General features: G+C 43.1%; 1 protein-coding gene across 2 annotated transcripts in view; it reads left to right on the top strand.

Moving 5' to 3' along the window:
- Nucleotides 1-20,248, top strand: part of LOC143280763 (acetyl-coenzyme A synthetase 2-like, mitochondrial) — a 41,853-nt gene that overhangs the window by 6,239 nt on the left and 15,366 nt on the right. The window contains exons 4-11 of one of the 2 annotated variants that reach the window (XM_076585435.1): nucleotides 1,747-1,922; nucleotides 3,390-3,542; nucleotides 4,923-5,070; nucleotides 7,692-7,829; nucleotides 12,829-12,921; nucleotides 15,273-15,385; nucleotides 16,592-16,718; nucleotides 18,753-18,779. In XM_076585435.1, the coding sequence (XP_076441550.1) occupies nucleotides 1,747-1,922; nucleotides 3,390-3,542; nucleotides 4,923-5,070; nucleotides 7,692-7,829; nucleotides 12,829-12,921; nucleotides 15,273-15,385; nucleotides 16,592-16,718; nucleotides 18,753-18,779 (975 nt within the window). The remainder of the gene's footprint in view (nucleotides 1-1,746; nucleotides 1,923-3,389; nucleotides 3,543-4,922; nucleotides 5,071-7,691; nucleotides 7,830-12,828; nucleotides 12,922-15,272; nucleotides 15,386-16,591; nucleotides 16,719-18,752; nucleotides 18,780-20,248) is intronic. The other variant, XM_076585436.1, reaches the window with a different exon arrangement.

Here is a 20,248-nt window from a genome sequence, read left to right as displayed (position 1 = left end):
AGATATGTCGTCAGGATGATGTTCTTACAGGTGGTGAAGTACTGTAGCATATTTTCCTGAAGATATGTCGTCAGGATGATGTTCTTACAGGTGGTGAAGTACTGTAGCATATTTTCCTGAAGATCTGTCGTCAGGATGATGTTCTTACAGGTGGTGAACTAGTGTAGCATATTTTCCATAAGATCTGTCCTCAGGATGATGTTCTTACAGGTGGTGAACTAGTGTAGCATATTTTCCATAAGATCTGTGCTCAGGATGATGTTCTTACAGGTGGTGAACTAGTGTAGCATATTTTCCATAAGATCTGTGCTCAGGATGATGTTCTTACAGGTGGTGAAGTACTGTAGCATATTTTCCTGAAGATGTGTACTGAGGATGATGTTCTTACAGGTGGTGAACTACTGTAGCATATTTTCCTGAAGATCTGTCGTCAGGATGATGTTCTTACAGGTGGTGAAGTACTGTAGCATATTTTCCTGAAGATCTGTACTGAGGATGATGTTCTTACAGGTGGTGAACTACTGTAGCATATTTTCCTGATGATATGTCGTCAGGATGATGTTCTTACAGGTGGTGAAGTACTGTAGCATATTTTCCTGAAGATCTGTCGTCAGGATGATGTTCTTACAGGTGGTGAACTACTGTAGCATATTTTCCTGAAGATATGTCCTCAGGATGATGTTCTTACAGGTGGTGAAGTACTGTAGCATATTTTCCTGAAGATATGTCGTCAGGATGATGTTCTTACAGGTGGTGAAGTACTGTAGCATATTTTCCTGAAGATGTGTCGTCAGGATGATGTTCTTACAGGTGGTGAAGTACTGTAGCATATTTTCCTGAAGATATGTCCTCAGGATGATGTTCTTACAGGTGGTGAACTACTGTAGCATATTTTCCTGATGATCTGTCCTCAGGATGATGTTCTTACAGGTGGTGAAGTACTGTAGCATATTTTCCTGATGATATGTCCTCAGGATGATGTTCTTACAGGTGGTGAAGTACTGTAGCATATTTTCCTGAAGATATGTCCTCAGGATGATGTTCTTACAGGTGGTGAAGTACTGTAGCATATTTTCCTGAAGATGTGTCGTCAGGATGATGTTCTTACAGGTGGTGAAGTACTGTAGCATATTTTCCTGAAGATATGTCCTCAGGATGATGTTCTTACAGGTGGTGGACTAGTGTAGCATATTTTCCTGAAGATCTGTCCTCAGGATGATGTTCTTACAGGTGGTGAAGTACTGTAGCATATTTTCCTGAAGATCTGTCATCAGGATGATGTTCTTACAAGTGATGAAGTACTGTAGCATATTTTCCTGATGATGTGTCGTCAGGATGATGTTCGTACAGGTAGTGAACTGGTGTAGCATATTCTCATACTGCATGTCAGTGTGAATAATTCAAAGACTATACATTATGATGTAAGTTTTCTAAATCGGACTGCTCTTTCGTTTCATTTGATGCTTTCTGTGTGTCTTTGTCTGGTTGTCTGTCCATTTGTCTGTTCATCTGAGTTATATTTTTTGGGGGGGTGGGGGGTGGGGGTGGGGTCTTTTTTGTGTGTAGTCCTTTTGTTTGTTTGTGTTTTTGTTTTCTCCAGTGTTACACTCATGTTCACTCATCTGTGTGCATTTTGAATGAGTCAGTTACTTAAAAAAAAAAAAAAAAAAAAAAGGAGAAAAGAAAACCAACAACAACAAAAAAACGAACCAAAAAAGCTAATCATGCAGCGTGTGGCCTCCCCAGCCCAAGCGAAAGCGGTGGTGACGGCCGACCAGGGGGTGCGAGGAGGCCGCGTCATCCAGCTGAAGGAGGCGGTGGACACAGCGGTCGCCTCCTGCCCCTCCGTCAATCACGTCTTCGTTTATCAGCGCACAGGAGCTGATGTGCGCATGGGACCGAAAGACGTGTCACTGGAAAAGGTTGGTCAGGCCATTTGGACGTCTTGAGGATGTTTTTTTTTTTTTTTTTTTTCATTTTTTTTTCCAGGTGCCTTGGCAGAATGAGGTTAGGTGTTGGAAGTTGTCTGATCCACTGTCCACCACCTGTGGTCAGAATGAGGTTAGGTGTTGGAAGTTGTTTGATCCACTGTCCACCACCTGTGGTCAGAATGGAAGTTGTCTGGTCCATTGTACACCACCTGTGGTCAGAATGAGGTTAGGTGTTGGAAGTTGTCTGGTCCACTGTCCACCATCTGTGGTCAGAATGGAAGTTGTCTGGTCCACTGTCCACCACCTGTGGTCAGAATGGAAGTTGTCTGATCCACTGTCCACCACCTGTGGTCAGAATGGAAGTTGTCTGGTCCACTGTCCACCACCTGTGGTCAGATTGGAAGTTGTCTGATCCACTGTCCACCACCTGTGGTCAGAATGGAAGTTGTCTGGTCCACTGTCCACCACCTGTGGTCAGAATGGAAGTTGTCTGGTCCACTGTCCATTACCTGTGGTCAGAATGGAAGTTGTCTGGTCCACTGTCCACCACCTGTGGTCAGAATGGAAGTTGTCTGATCCACTGTCCACCACCTGTGGTCAGAATGGAAGTTGTCTGGTCCACTGTCCACCACCTGTGGTCAGAATGGAAGTTGTCTGGTCCACTGTCCACCACCTGTGGTCAGAATGGAAGTTGTCTGGTCCACTATCCACTACCTGTGGTCAGAATGTAAGTTGTCTGGTCCACTATCCACTACCTGTGGTCAGAATGGAAGTTGTCTGGTCCACTGTTCACCACCTGTGGTCAGAATGGAAGTTGTCTGATCCACTGTCCACCACCTGTGGTCAGAATGGAAGTTGTCTGGTCCACTATCCACTACCTGTGGTCAGAATGGAAGTTGTCTGATCTTTGTGTTAAATGTTTTTATATTCACATGTATACGTTTGAAAATGAAATTTAATTACACATACTTAACCGTGACCCAACTAGTGCAGACTCCGGCAGGGGTCTGACATTCCTGTCCTGTGCAAACTACTATCCGCCTATGCGGAGAAAACGAAAGCAACTACGGCCGATAACCTCCCGGAAGTAGGTAACCTCCCCTTTGTCCCGCTGGCTAGCGCCCTCTTTTTCCGGCAGCCATCATGACTCCTGTTCCTGTGCTCTTCATACAGCTAAGTTTTTTTTCGTATTTTCTGCCTGTCTGTCGATTCTCTGGCGTTCTTGTTTTTTGTCAAATTATGTCTCCAACCAGGTCACATAATTATGTAGCTCGATTGGGCGATCGCGCTAAAATTAAGGCAGGATCGCATTCGATTCGCTGATGAAATATCCTAATCTAAAAAAACCGTAAGGATGAATATAAAAAAAAAAGATAAAACAGTATGTCTTGCTGTGTGTCTGCATCATTTTCTCACCCTTCCCCTCTCCATCCTTACTTTGTACCTGTACATTTACAGGCTATGGAAGCGGAGAGCAGTGAGTGTCGGCCAGTGCCGGTGAGCAGCGAGGACATGTTGTTCATGCTGTACACATCAGGCAGCACCGGCAAACCCAAAGGCATCGCTCACTCCGTCGCCGGCTACCTTCTGTACGCGGCTACAACATTTAAGGTTGGCTTGTTTGTGGTTACGGTTGGCTTTTCTTCTCATTCTTTTTCTCTGTTCTGTCCCCTTCTCTGCGCTGGCTGGGCCACGTTCGCCGCATGGAAGATGGTCGCATCCCAAAAGACATCCTTTATGGAGAGCTCGCCACGGGGCAGAGAGGCATCGGCCGCCCACAGCTGAGATACAAAGACGTTTGCAAACCTGACATGAAGGCGCTTGAGATCAACACTGAGTCCTGGGAGGACCTTGCAGATGACTGCAACAGATGGAGAAGCACTCTCAAGAATCAGCTACGGATTGGTGAGGACAAACTGTCAGCTGCTGCAGCAGAAAAGCCAGCTCGCAGAAAAGGGACAGCAGCCGACAGACCAGCATCAGCTTACACATGTGACCGCTGCAACAGAGACTGTCTCTCTCGCATCGGTCTCTACAGTCACAGGCGACGCTGCTTGGTCCAAGCAGACAGCCCAATTAGACATTAGGTCGGATATACTCTATCCATGGTCAGCCATGACCGAAGGAGGCCTACTACCCCTTATCATATTTGTTTGGGTTTTTGGTTTTGGTTTTTAGCTTATTTAGTTATTTTTTGATGTGTTCTAGTTTTATCGATTTGCATGCAGTCATTGTGTTTGGTTCCTGTAGTGTTTCCCCTTACACTTCTGACACATACTGGTTTCCAAAAACATTGTATTGTAAGTCCAGCCAAATCAAACTTTCAACGATGGCAGCTGTATAGGAAAGCACACACTGGCTTTCATTTAATAACCAAATGGATTATTCAACTTGTGTAAAATGCACATGATGATTTTAAGAGAAAATGTTAATTTGTGTGTGGGCATGATAAAAGGATATCCCAGCCTGTTTATCCTTCCACAGTCCTCTTTATCAATTACAAAAAGCAAATGAAACATTTGATGTGGCTGTCCACTCCATATTTTCAGGAATGATCCAACTGAGATTCATTTCTTTCTTCTGTTTTTAGGGTGGTGGGGAGGTCTGTTCAGTAAATCGTAAATTTGACAGAATAATGGAAGGCTCAGTTCTCTTGTTATGTGCTCTTTTTCATGTGCGCAAAGGACTTGGATTTATCGTCAAAACAAAAAGACTTGCACCCATATAACTATTGCAGATTTCTTGAATGGTGGAAAAAAATCCCAGCCCTTTTTGTAAATCAAATCTGGGACCTTTGCTTTGGTGCTGAGTTCTGTATTCGCGAGGATAATTCCACTCCTTCATCTATATTATAATGTATCCCACCAGATACAGACTTCAAAGACAGAGGGAAAAGCACACAACAGTATCTGTCAGCCAACTAACCAATGCAGGCATCATGATAGAGAGCCCGTTTTTAGCTAGCTATCTTGACCATTGCTTTTGTTGCAGCATGTGTTCGATTACCAGCAAGGCGAGAGGTTCGGGTGTGTGGCCGACATCGGCTGGATTACAGGACACAGCTATGTGCTGTACGGGCCTCTGTGTAATGGGGCCACCACACTCCTGTTTGAGAGCTCCCCCATCTACCCTGACCCTGGTACAGTTTCCCGTCTTAGTCTGTGACCAGTTTTCCTATCTCCACTTAACGCGTGCTAGTCAGTAACATTTTGGACTCACTTGTGTAAACAAAGTGAGTCTATGTTTTAACCCGGTGTTCGGTTGTCTGTGTTTGTGTGTGTGTGTCCGTGTGTCTGTGTGTCCGTGGTAACTTTCGATCCCCAACAGAGAAAGGAAAGACAGGATCGACTCAGAGGTAGAAAAATACGAAGAAATCGAGGGGGCCGAGTCGAAACGAGTACACAGAATGTAAGAACAATATACATGCAAGCCGCATACAACAAAATAAGGCCAAATGAAAACGCTTAATAGCCAAAAAAAGCGTTACACGAGACAGAGCGAAAACCTGACAAGATGGCGTGGAGAGCCTTGGCCAAAGGAATGATTCAGCGCTTATAGCTGTTAGAGGCGTTTGATTGGCTAAGAGCGGGCCAGACTAAGAGGGGCGTCTTTTCACTGTTAGCCGTGCGAAATTTGGCCAAACAGAGCAAACCATAGGCCTAGTTTGCATCAGTTTGACATGGTAAGTATATGTAAACACCAAACATGGAGTATAATACAAACTCCTCCTATTGACATTTTCTCTGCAAATACTTTGTCAGTTGACACCAAATGTGGCATAAAAATAGGAAAAATTCAGTTCTTTCCAGTCATCTTGTTTAAAACAATATTGCACCTCTGGGATGGGCACCAAAAAAAAAAAAAGAAGCCTAATTATATGCAAACTGCATTTACTGTTATATTTATATTTTTTGTATTCTCTAAACTTGGCACTTTGACCTCTTATTCTGACACAACAACAAGAGCAGTCATTATTATCATCTTTTGTTCAAACAGGAACTTCTTTTGCTAAGCATGGAATTTTTATTTATTTTGCAAACGTTTTTGGTGCAGATAGTAAAAAAAGGGAAATGACTCTGTAATTAATGCCAGGGGACTTAATTTATCACAAGTGAGTCTTGAAGGCCTTGCCTCTCTTGTCTTGGTGTAGTTTTAACGGTTTTGGAAACTTCCCCCATTTAACCTTGGTTTCTTTTCCTGTGTTGTGTTTAAAGGCTGGGGATGGATGGGTAAACCGGGTATGCCATGACTGTAAGAAGATTGATTTTGTACTTGTATTTGTATTTCTTTTTATCACAACAGATTTCTCTGTGTGAAATTTGGGCTGCTTTCCCCAGGGAGAGCGCGTCGCTATACTACAGCGCCACCCCCTTTTTTTTTTCTTTTTTTTTTTCCTGCGTGCAGTCTTATTTGTTTTTCCTATCGAAGTGGATTTTTCTACTGAATTTTGCCAGGAACAACCCTTTTGTTGCCATGGGTTCTTTTACATGCGTTAAGTGCATGCTGCACACGGGACCTCGGTTTATCGTCTCATCCAAATGACTAGTGTCCAGACCACCACTATGTCTAGTGGAGGGGGAGAAGATATCGGCGGCTGAGCTGTGATTTGAACCAGCGCTCTCAGATTCTCTCGCTTCCTAGGCGGACGCGTTACCTCTAGGCCATCACTAACTATGCAAAACTATTACATGCATGAACAGGAGGTCGTTTCAACTATGACATGCATGAACAGGAGGTCGTTTCAACTATGACATGCATGAACAGGTCATTTCAAATGTGACATGCATGAACAGGAGGTCATTTAAACTATGACATGCATGAACAGGAGGTCGTTTAGTGGAGTGATGGCCTAGAGGTAACGCGTCCGCCTAGGAAGTGAGAGAATCTGAGCGCGCTGGTTAGAATCACGGCTCAGCCGCCGATATTTTCTCCCCCTCCACTAGACCTTGAGTGGTGGTCTGGACACTAGTCATTCGGATGAGACGATAAACCGAGGTCCCGTGTGCAGCATGCACTTAGCGCACGTAAAAGAACCCATGGCAACAAAAGGGTTGTTCCTGGCAAAATTCTGTACAAAAAATCCACATCGATAGGAAAAACAAATTAAACTGCACACAGGAAAAAATACAAAAAAATGTTGTGATAAAAAGAAATACAAAATACAAATGAAAATAAACTATGACATGCAGGAACAGGAGGTCATTGTCGGATGTTAGAGCTCTGGATTTTCACCCGAGGTTTCTTTCTGAGTTTGGTTCCGGGTTTTGGCGCTGGCACCTGGTGGGTTAAGGGTGGAAGATCTTCCAGTCTCCCAGGTCGACATAGTTATGTGTTTAAACCTCCTTTGTGGGTCTGTGTGTGTGTGTGTGTGTGTGTGTGTGTGTGTGTGTGTGTGTGTGTGTGTCTCTCTCTCTGAATATATATATATATATATATATATATATATATATATATATATATATATATATATATATATATATATATATATATAAAATGTATCTATCTATCTATCTATTCTCCACCTATCTATATCTATATATATCTATATCTATCTATCTATATCTATATCTGTATATATGTGTGTGTGTATATGTGTGTACATGTATTCTGTATTCTGAAGTTTTCAGAAATAGATCATGAAGAGTATCAGTCAGTGCCGTGCCTATTGCACCTTCTGACCCTCCCTACTCACTACTTGAAGTAAAAGCCGACACTAATCCCTGGATGTGGACGCTGGTGGGTGGGTGGGTGGGTGGTCAGGTCGCTACTGGGAGACCGTGGAGCGACTGAAGCTGAACCACATCTACCTGGCGCCCACCTCCCTGCGGCTGCTGCTCAAGTCTGGTGATGCCTGGGTGAACAAGTACGACTTGTCCTCGCTCCGGAAGCTGGGCTGTGGTAAGTGTGGGCAGTATGTGTCATGAGGAATCCCTTTATCAATAAGATACCCAGGCGCACACACACACATACACACACACACACACACACACACACACACACACACACACACACACACGCACTCAATCCAATCAGTAAGATACCCAGGCACGCACACACACACACACACACACACACACAAACACAAACACACACACATACAACAACACACACAATCCAATCAATAAGATACCCAGGCATACACACACACACACACACACACACACACACACACACACACTCAATCCAATCAATAAGATACCCAGGCACACACACACACATACACACAAACACAAACACATACACAAACACACACACACACACACACACACACACACACAATCCAATCAATAAGATACCCAGGCACACACACACACATACACACAAACACATACACAAACACACACACACACACAATCCAATCAATAAGATACCCAGGCACACACACACACACACACACACACACACACACAATCCAATCAATAAGATACCCAGGCACACACACACACACACACACACACACACACACACACACAGAGAACAGGCACTCACCTTAGTGGTGAGCAGATAAGATAAGATAAGACAAGAATAACTTTATTATCTCCAACTGGAGAAATTTGGTCAGGTGCATTATCACAACATAGACAAGTAAACAACATGGGAAACATAAATGTAAAAGTTAACAACAGCTTTTACGAATATTACGAAGACACAAATGTAAAAAAAATATCACATACACCGTTTCATACATACATCCACAGACTGCAGGTAATAACTGGTATTCTTAATGTAAAAACAGCAAGAATTAAGAAACATTATTTTGAATATAATTATAAGCATAGCCTACTATATCGCACATTGATTATAATAGACCGATAAGAATAGAGATAAATTGCGGAAAACCATAACCAGATAATCAGCACACACCCGCACCCCCCCACCCCCCCACCCACCCCACACACGCGGTTTACTTGATTAAACAAGAGTAATAAACATATGTTCTCAAATAAAAGCATTTCACATATTCACTTTTAAAACATTGCAGTTAATTATTACATCGTAATTATTAACAGAAATATATTTAGAATATGGACGTTAGCATTAAACATATTCCATTGTACATTCATTCTTGCATATTGCACATTCATTCAGTATGTACATGAGGAATCTCTTTTGGGGCAGGGGTGACGTGAATTCAGATTCAGTACTTTTGGACTTTGCAGAAGATCTTATTTGTCAGCAGGGATTTGTCAGGTTGTGTTGAAAAAAAAAAAAAATCATCATGATTATTGTTAGTATTAAAGAATATTTTTATTATTAATTCTTAGATACAGAGCACTGTATGCTTTATTACAGCGTTAAAACAGTGAAAAGATACACATATAAAAGCCAGCACAAAAATAGAGCAATGCTTACTATATCTAAAACAAGAGCACACACACACACACACACACACACACATACAAACACAAACACACATCCAATCAATAGATACTCAGGCGCACACACACACACACACACACACACACAATCAATCCAATCAAGATACCCAGGCACACACACACACATACACACACACACACAAACACACACACACACAATCACAAACACACACACACACACAAACACACACACACAAACACAAACACACAAACACACACACACAATCCAATCAATAAGATACCCAGGCACACACACACACACACACACACACACACACAATCAACCCAATCAATAAGATACCCAGGCACACACACACACATACACACACACACACACACATACACACACACACACACAAACACAAACACATATACAAACACACACACACACACACACACACACACACACACACACACACTCACACTCAATCCAATCAATAAGATACCCAGGCAAACACACACACATACACACACACACACACACACACACACACACACACACTCAATCCAATCAATAAGATACCCAGGCACACACACACACACACACACACACACACACACACACACACACACACACACACACACACACACAATCCAATCAATAAGATACCCAGGCACACACACACACACACACACACACACACACACACACACACACACACATTCACACACACACACACACATAGAACAGGCACTCACCTTAGTGGTGAGTAGTGACTGTGAGATTGTTACCACTGTCCAACTGTTGAAGTTTTCCATATTGCCAGAATACCTAGATATTTTAGAGGCAGACTAATGCTTTATTGCCCACATATCTGATAAATGTCTTTCAGACGCAGTAATGCTGCATGCCCCATTTACAGATTCTCTTGATGTCACGATATGTTGCCTCTTCAAACTCTGGCTGTACATATATCACATATATTTCCTGATGCTGGTGTCTTTTTCAGCTGGTTTTGCAGGGATTTTGGAAGATTTGGCTGTCATATTGTCTGACAGTTTTCCTCATTATAGATGTTCTGAAGATCTCATGCACACTTTTTTTGTCCTTTGTATTACCATCTGATGATAATTTTCTCCATGATGATAGATGTTCTGAATGTATTACCATCTGATGGAAGCTGACATGCAACACAGCGTCGACAAGTTCTCTGCTGCCTGTGACAACTTTGGCCTAACAATCAGCACAAAGAAGACTGAGGTGATGCACCAGCCAGCTCCAGGAAAGCCTTACGTTGAACCAAACATCTTCATCAACGGGCAACGACTGAATGTGGTGGACAAGTTCACATACCTGGGCAGTACAGTCTCTCGCACAGTTGTCATCGACGACAAGGTGAATGCCAGACTCGCCAAAGCCAGCGCTGCCTTCGGCAGACTCCATAAGAACGTTTGGAACAGAAGAGGCATCACCCTGGAGACGAAGCTCAAAGTATACAAGGCCATAGTTTTCACCACACTGCTCAATGGATGTGAATCATGGAGGGTCTACAAACGGCACGCCAAAAAGCTGAACCACTTCCACACCACCAGCCTCAGAAAACTTCTCGGCATAAAGTGGCAAGAGAAGGTCCCTGACACAGAGGTGCTCACTCGTGCAAACTTGCCCAGCATCTACACCATCTTGATGCAGGCCCAGCTGTGCTGGGCAGGCCATGTAGTTCGCATGCCAGACCACCGGCTCCCCAACGGCGAACTCCAACATGGCAAGCGCTCCCATGGAGGCCAAAAGAAGCGCTTCAAAGACACTCTGAAAGCTTCTCTGAAGGCCTTCAACATCAGCCACGACACATGGGAGCTGAATGCAATGGACAGACCAAAGTGGCCTTCACCTGTCCACAAAGGCGCCAAATCCTGTGAGGCCAACAGAATCGCTGCAGCAGAGCAACGCAGACAGGCCAGGAAAAGCAGTGCCAGCAAGTCCCTGACAGCCGCCACCATTCCCTGTCCACACTGCGTCAGAACCTTCCGAGCGCGGATTGGCCTGACCAGTCATCAGCGCACCCACAGAGCCCAACCCACCCACCCCCAGGATGACTAGATGGTCCTCGTCGATCCCGACGGATGAACCACACACACACACCATCTGATGATAATTTTCTCCGTGATGATAGATGTTCTGAATGTATTACCCTCTGATGATAAATTTCTCCATCATGATAGGTGTTCTGAATGTATTACCGTCTGATGATAATTTTCTCTGTGATGATAGATGTTCTGAATGTATTACCCTCTGATGATAATTTTCTCCGTGATGATAGGTGTTCTGAATGTATTACCCTCTGATGATAATTTTATCCGTGTGATGATAGATGTCCTGAATGTATTACCCTCTGATGATAATTTTCTCTGTGATGATAGATGTTCTGAATGTATTACCCTCTGATGATAATTTTATCCGTGATGATAGATGTTCTGAATGTATTACCCTCTGATGATAATTTTCTCAGTGATGATAGATGTTCTGAATGTATTACCCTCTGATGATAATTTTATCCATGTGATGATAGGTGTTCTGAATGTATTACCCTCTGATGATAATTTTCTCTGTGATGATAGATGTTCTGAATGTATTACCATCTGATGATAATTTTCTCCGTGATGATAGATGTTCTGAATGTATTACCCTCTGATGATAATTTTCTCTGTGATGATAGGTGTTCTGAATGTATTACCCTCTGATGATAATTTTATCCATGTGATGATAGATGTTCTGAATGTATTACCATCTGATGATAATTTTCTCTGTGATGATAGATGTTCTGAATGTATTACCCTCTGATGATAATTTTATCCGTGATGATAGATGTCCTGAATGTATTACCCTCTGTTGATAATTTTATCCGTGATGATAGGTGTTCTGAATGTATTACCATCTGATGATAATTTTATCCGTGATGATAGATGTTCTGAATGTATTACCCTCTGATGATAATTTTATCCGTGATGATAGATGTTCTGAATGTATTACCCTCTGATGATAATTTTATCCGTGATGATAGATGTCCTGAATGTATTACCCTCTGTTGATAATTTTCTCCATGGTGGTAGATGTTCTGAATGTATTACCCTCTGATGATAATTTTCTCTGTGATGATAGGTGTTCTGAATGTATTACCCTCTGATGATAATTTTCTCCGTGATGATAGATGTTCTGAATGTATGTGTGTGTGTGTGTGTGTGTGTGTGTGTGTGTGTGTGTGTGTGTGTGTGTGTGTACGTGTGTGTGTGTGTGTGTGTGTGTCTGCATGTGTGTGTGTGTGTGTGTGTGTGTGTGTGTGTACATGTGTGTGTGTGTGTACATGTGTGTGTGTGTGTGTGTGTGTGTGTACATGTGTGTGTGTACATGTGTGTGTGTGTGTCTGTGTGTGTATACATGTGGGTGTGTGTGTGTGTCTGTGTGTCTGTGTGTGTATACATGTGTGTGTGTGTGTGTGTGTGTGTGTGTGTGTGTACCTGTGTGTGTACATGTGTGTGTGTGTGTGTGTGTACATGTGTGTGTGTGTGTGTGTGGGCAGTGGGGGAGCCCCTGAACCACGAGGCCTGGGAGTGGTACAACGAAGTGGTGGGGAAAAAGAGGTGTGACATTGTGGATACCTGGTGGCAGACAGGTACGGTACGTCAGTCAGTTGGAGCTTGTGGAAGAGGACATTAGATATCCTTTTGTTTGCTGTTTGTGTTGGTTGGTTCTTTCAAAAACGATTGATGCTGTGTGTTTGCTTGTTTGTTCTTTCTTCTTCTTCTTCTTCTTCGTTCGTGGGCTGTAACTCCCACGCTCTCTCGTATGCACACGAGTGGGCTTTTACGTGTATGGCCGTTTTTTACCCCGCCATGTAGGCAGCCACACTCCGTTTTCGGGGGTGTGCATGCTGGGTATGTTCTTGTTTCCAGAACCCACCGAACGCTGACAGGGATTACAGGATCTTTAACGTGCGTATTTGATCTTCTGCTTGCGTACACACACGAAGGGGGTTCAGGCACTGGCAGGTCTGCACATATTTTGACCTGGGAGATCGGAAAAATCTCCACCCTTTACCCACCAGGCGCCGTCACCGTGATTCGAACCGGGGACCTTCAGATTGAAAGTCCAGCGCTTTAACCACTTGGCTATTGCGCCCGTCATTTGTTCTTTCTAAAACGATTGATGCTGTGTGTGTGTGTGTTCTTTCTAAAACGATTGATGCTGTGTGAATTAGTCTGCATGTGCAGCACACACACCGCTTTGATCTGTGAATGGGTGGAGAAGCACTTGGTTGGTGATTGTAGTAGTGGTGATTGTAGTAGTGGTGATTGTAGTTGTATGGATGTGTGGCATTGTTGAGACAAAGGGCCAGAGTAGCAGCAGTAGTTATAGTAGTGACAAGACCAGGAGTTGTTTCTTATGAGTCTGGTGAGACAATAACAGAACTTTCTGTCTGTCTGTCTCTCACTTTCTCTCTCTCTTTCACACACACACACACACTCTCTCTCTCCACCCTCTCTCTCTCTCTCTCTCTCTCATGGAGGAACACTTGTTAGTCTGACAGAGAAATACATGTACTTACCTGCACTCTCTAGTACAGATTGACTTGTTGAAATAAGAACGGAACAAAAACACGTGCAAAGACACAAACACACTTGCTCTCTCACACACACACACACATCTTTCATGCAGTGAACAGAAGGAAACGTTTCATGCATGGCATTTGGATATCTTTTTTGATTTTAATATTTCTACCATGTCCGCCCCATTCCCAGATCTTCAGCATCCAGCGTACAATAAACAAGTGTTCAGTATTCTCTTTCACACCCCCAGCCACACCCCCACTCTCTGCCCCTCAGCCACACACACATACAACATTTATATGCACACTTGTATGGCAAACTCCAACATGGCAAGCGCTCCCATGGAGGCCAAAAGAAGCGCTTCAGAGACACTCTGAAAGCTTCTCTTAAGGCTTTCAACATCAGCCACGACACATGGGAGCTGAATGCAATGGACAGACCAAAGTGGCGTTCAGCTGTCCACAAAGGCGCCAAATCCTGTGAGGCCAACAGAATCGCTGCAGCAGAGCAACACAGACAGGTCAGGATAAGCAGTGCCAGCAAGTCCCCGACAGCCGCCACCATCCCCTGTCCACACTGCGTCAGAACCTTCCGGGCGCGGATTGGCCTGACAAGTCATCTGCGCACCCACAGAGCCCAACCCACCCACCCCCAGGATGACTAGATGGTCCTCGTCGATCCCGACAGACGAACCACACATATGCACACTTACACAGCACTTAGTCTCCTGTCTCCCTCCATTGTGTTGTGTGTGTTCAGAACGTGTGACAAGAATGACGTTGCTGTGTTTTTGGAAAGCGGGGAAGTATAAGTGTGTCCAGAGTGTATTGTGTGACAGGAATGACGTTGCTGTGTTTTTGGAAACTGGTGGAGTATAATAATAATAATAATGGTATTTATATAGCGCTGAATCTTGTGCAGAGACAAATCAAAGCACTTTCGCACCAGTCATTCACTCGCATGCATAACTCTAAAACTGGAGAACCTAAAGACAAGGAAGAGGCAGGCAAGGGAGGCTATTTTGGGAAGAGGTGGGTTTTAAGGCCAGACTTGAAAGAGCTGAGTGTGGAGACTTGACGAAGCGAAAGAGGAAGTTCATTCCAGTTGCAAGGTCCAGAGACAGAGAAAGAATGGCGGCCGACAGTCGAGAGTTTGAATCTGGGTATGCGTAAACAGAGTGGATCCGAAGCCGATCGTAGTGAGCGAGGTGGAGTGTAGAGGTGAAGGCAGCCGCAGAGATAGGAAGGGGCAGTTTTGTGAATACATCTATAACATAGAGTATAAGTGTGTCCAGAGTGTATTGTCAGACAGGAATGATGGTGCTGTGTTTTTAAGGATGGGAGGAATGAAAGGTTTAGTGAGACAAGAATGGCGATGTTGCTTATCGTTTTTTGTTGTTGTTGTTTTGTTTGTTTAGAAACTGGAGGCATTTGCATCACTCCTCGCCCGTCAAGTCCCGGGGCAGAAATCATTCCTGGAATGCCCATGAGGCCTTTCTTCGGCATCGACCCCGTACTGATGGATGAAAACGTATGGACACAAAGAGAGAGAGAGAGTGTGTGTGTGTGTGTGTGTGTGTGTTTGTGTGAGTGTGTGTGTGAGTGTGTGTGTGTGTGTGTGTGTGTGTGTGTGTGTGTGTGTGATCATCTTAATAAGTTCATTCCAAGGAAATATGTGAATCCAAAATTTCAAAGGAAATATGCGAATCCAAAATCAGGTGGTTTTTTGTTGTTGTTGTTTTTGCAATATGTTGAAAGCAAGAGGAGAGTGTGTTTGAAAATGGGAAAGTTTTTTTGTTTTGTTTTTTAAACATGGGAAAAGTTAGAAGATGATTTGAACATTTATAAATCTGTTTTTATCACTAGTCTTTCCATTGCTGTTTACATTTCATGTTTGTGTAAAAACCCAGGTGGTGTTTCTTAATAGTCTCCTTGCCCCAAAAGGGGACAAAGGATTAAATATTGTATATTCTTGAATGTGTGTGTGTGTGTGTGTGTGTGTGTAATGGGTTTTGGAAGATGGATTATGTGTCTGTCTGCATTAGCAGCACGTATGTTTGTGTGGGTGGTTGGGTGTGCGGGTGGTTGGGTGTGTGTTTGTGTGTGTAAGTGTTTGTGTGTGTCTGTGAATGTGGTGCGTGTTTGTGTGTATGCATACATGTGTATCTCTGTGTGTATGTGCATATGTGTGTGTTTGTGTATGTGCGTGCTTATGTGTGTGTGTGTTTGTGTGTATGTATCTGTATGTGTCTTGCATTGGGGAAGAAGATTATTCGTCTCTCCGCATTTGCTGTATTTGTGTGTATGAGAGAACACTGAACACTGAACGGTTTAATGAATAGGCCACTGGCCCATGTCATTGAGGGTGGTTACAAATTCATAGTCACATCAGATGAATGATTCCCTGCAAGGTCACGCAAGTTATGATCAGAAACCATATTACATAATTTGAACATGTGCACATAGTTATCCAAACTCGTGTACATGTACACATATACACAGCTGTGCACAAACATACATGCACATTTAAATACACACACACCTGTGCACTGGCGCACATGTGTGTATGAGAGAGAGAAAGAGAGAGAGAGGGGATAGATATATACACAGACGCAGACACACACACACACACACAGATTCATAAAAAAAACAACAACTTACTATCACTCCTTTTTGATGTTGACCCTTTGATGTTGACCCTTTGACCCTGACCCTTTGACGTTGACCCTGTATTCAGAATGAGGAAGTGAAGGGGGAGGAAGGATACGGAGCTCTCTGTATCCGCAGCATGTGGCCCGGAATGGCCCGCACCATCTACGGCGACCACCAGCGATTCCTGGACACTTACTTTAAACCTTCTCCTGGTAAATGTTCCTCTCTCTCTCTCTCTCTCTCTCTCTCTCTCTCTCTCTCTCTCTCTCTCTCTCCCTCCCTCTCTCTCTCTCTCCCTCTCTCTCCCCCTCCCTCCCTCTCTCTCTCTCTCTCTCTCTCTCTCTACTTTTTCATTTTGTTAAGTACTCACAGAATTGTTCCACAATGTGTTGGCATGTAAAGATGTATTATGTGTGGTTTGAGTTTGGATGCATGCGTGTGCACACAGGTGTGTGTGTGTGTGTGTGTGTGTGTGTGTGTGTGTGTGTGTGTGTGTGTGTGTGTGTACAAGTGTGTGTGTTTGTGTGTATGCATGTATGATTGATGATGAATAATAACTACACCAAGAAATATCCTTACATTTTACAAACTGATTTTTTTTTACGGCATGTAAGATTTTCCCTTTTTTTTTTTCTTCTAAATTTGAGATCCATGACTTGATGAAGTAGCAGTCAGATTTATTTTGATTTAGTCATGTCATGGACCTGACCAGGTTGGGGTAGAGAAAGTAGTTTGGATTGAATTGAGCTGGGGCGTGTTACAGTGGGATGTATTGAATTGAGCTGGGGCATGTTACAGTGGGATGTATTGAATTGAGCTGGGGCGTGTTACAGTGGGATGTATTGAATTGAGCTGGGGTGTGTTACAGTGGGTTGTATTGAATTGAGCTGGGGCGTGTTACAGTGGGATGTATTGAATTGAGCTGGGGCGTGTTACAGTGGGTTGTATTGAATTGAGCTGGGGCGTGTTACAGTGGGTTGAATTGAACTGGGGCGTGTTACAGTGGGTTGTATTGAACTGGGGCGTGTTACAGTGGGTTGTATTGAACTGGGGCATGTTACAGTGGGATGTATTGAATTGAGCTGGGGCGTGTTACAGTGGGATGTATTGAATTGAGCTGGGGCGTGTTACAGTGGGATGTATTGAATTGAGCTGGGGCGTGTTACAGTGGGATGTATTGAATTGAGCTGGGGCATGTTACAGTAGGATGTATTGAATTGAGCTGGGGCGTGTTACAGTGGGATGTATTGAATTGAGCTGGGGCGTGTTACAGTGGGTTGTATTGAATTGAGCTGGGGCGTGTTACAGTGGGATGTATTGAATTGAGCTGGGGTGTGTTACAGTGGGTTGTATTGAATTGAGCTGGGGTGTGTTACAGTGGGATGTATTGAATTGAGCTGGGGCATGTTACAGTGGGATGTATTGAATTGAGCTGGGGCGTGTTACAGTAGGATGTATTGAATTGAGCTGGGGCATGTTACAGTGGGATGTATTTAATTGAGCTGGGGTGTGTTACACTGGGATGTATTGAATTGAGCTGGGGCGTGTTACACTGGGATGTATTGAATTGAGCTGGGGCATGTTACAGTGGGATGTATTTAATTGAGCTGGGGTGTGTTACACTGGGATGTATTGAATTGAGCTGGGGCGTGTTGCAGTGGGATGTATTTAATTGAGCTGGGGTGTGTTACACTGGGATGTATTGAATTGAGCTGGGGCGTGTTGCAGTGAGCAGGTCTTGTTTACTGGGTTGCCTGACTTGCTTCGGTCTCTGATCTCTAAAGCTTGTGTCTGTAAAGGTTGATCAATCTCTGTAGATTCTACCACCATGGCATGATGGTTGTATCAGCATTGACAGTTTGTTTGTTTCACTCGTAGATAAGCTGGTGAGAACCTTTGATTGTTTCAATGTATTATTGTGTACTGCTCTGTGCAGAAGTATTGAACTTTATGCCTTAATATTAGTAGATTTCTTCTTCTTTTCTTCTTTCATGTGCTGCAACTCCCACATTCAACATAACAACTTGAACTTAACCTTTGTGGGATTCAAAAATGGTAAATGTGGTAAATCATGTCTGTCTCACGTATGAAAAAATAGCCTCAGTATGCTTGAAACATATATATGTGTGTGTGTGTGTGTGTGTGTGTGTGTGTGTTTCTATCCACAAAGAAGGTAAGGTTATTTACTTTTTTTTTTCATTGTGTGGAAACTATAATAAAACAGATTTTGGTGTGTACTTGTCCAGAGACAGAGAAATTATCTCGTTTTGGAGGTAAGTATGCAAAAATACAGTTAGAAAATTGTGACAAATTGCTGCAAGATGTGATCAAACATCACAGAACACTCTGCCAAAAGTGTAAACCAGAAAACGGTAATGGATTCTTTTTGCAATGTATACATTTCAAGAAGAGTGTAATCAGAGTGGTATGCACTGAAGAAACAGTTGACAATGATATCAGTGTTCATTTTTGGTCTGGTTGATTGTGATGGATAATTTCTGAAGCCATGGTTTGGTATTGTGGATGGTGATGGATAATTTCTGAAGCCATGGTTTGGTATTGTGGATGGTGATGGATAATTTCTGAAGTCATGGTTTGGTGTTGTGGATGGTGATGGATAATTTCTGAAGCCATGGTGTGGTATTGTGGATGGTGATGGATAATTTCTGAAGCCATGGTGTGGTATTGTGGATGGTGATGGATAATTTCTGAAGTCATGGTTTGGTATTGTGGATGGTGATGGATAATTTCTAAAGTCATGGTTTGGTATTGTGGATGGTGATGGGTAATTTCTAAAGTCATGGTTTGGTATTGTGGATGGTGATGGATAATTTCTGAAGCCATGGTTTGGTATTGTGGATGGTGATGGGTAATTTCTGAAGTCATGGTTTGGTATTGTGGATGGTGATGGATAATTTCTGAAGGCATGGTTTGGTATTGTGGATGGTGATGGATAATTTCTGAAGGCATGGTTTGGTATTGTGGATGGTGATGGATAATATCTGATTGTTGTTGTAGGGGTTCAAGAAATGGTTTAGATATTTCCACTGTCTGAATGGAACAACTGAGGCAGTTAAAAGAGACGTTGTATGTGTTCAAGAAATGGTTTAGATATTTCCACTGTCTAAATGGAACAACTGGGTCAGTTAAAAGAGACGTTGTATGTGTTCAAGAAATGGTTTAGATATTTCCACTGTCTAAATGGAACAACTGGGTCAATTAAAAGAGACGTTGTTTGGGTTCAAGAAATGGTTTAGATATTTCCACTGTCTAAATGGAACAACTGAGGCAGTTAAAAGAGATGTTGTAGGGGTTCAAGAAATGGTTTAGATATTTCCACTGTCTGAATGGAACAACTGAGGCAGTTAAAAGAGACGTTGTATGTGTTCAAGAAATGGTTTAGATATTTCCACTGTCTAAATGGAACAGCTGGGTCAGTTAAAAGAGACGTATGGGTTCAAGAAATGGTTTAGATATTTCCACTGTCTGAATGGAACAACTGAGGCAGTTAAAAGAGACGTTGTATGTGTTCAAGAAATGGTTTAGATATTCCCACTGTCTAAATGGAACAACTGAGGCAGTTAAAAGAGACATTGTATGTGTTCAAGAAATGGTTTAGATATTTCCACTGTCTAAATGGAACAACTGAGGCAGTTACAAGAGACGTTGTAGGGGTTCAAGAAATGGTTTAGATATTTCCATTGCCTAAATGGAACAACTGAGGCAGTTAAAAGAGACGTTG

The sequence above is a fragment of the Babylonia areolata genome, chromosome 4 (genome assembly GCF_041734735.1).
Source record: "Babylonia areolata isolate BAREFJ2019XMU chromosome 4, ASM4173473v1, whole genome shotgun sequence".
Lineage (NCBI taxonomy): Eukaryota > Metazoa > Mollusca > Gastropoda > Neogastropoda > Buccinidae > Babylonia > Babylonia areolata.
The sequence above is the reverse complement of the archived record's forward strand: the minus strand, read 5'-3'. Positions and strand labels throughout refer to the sequence as shown.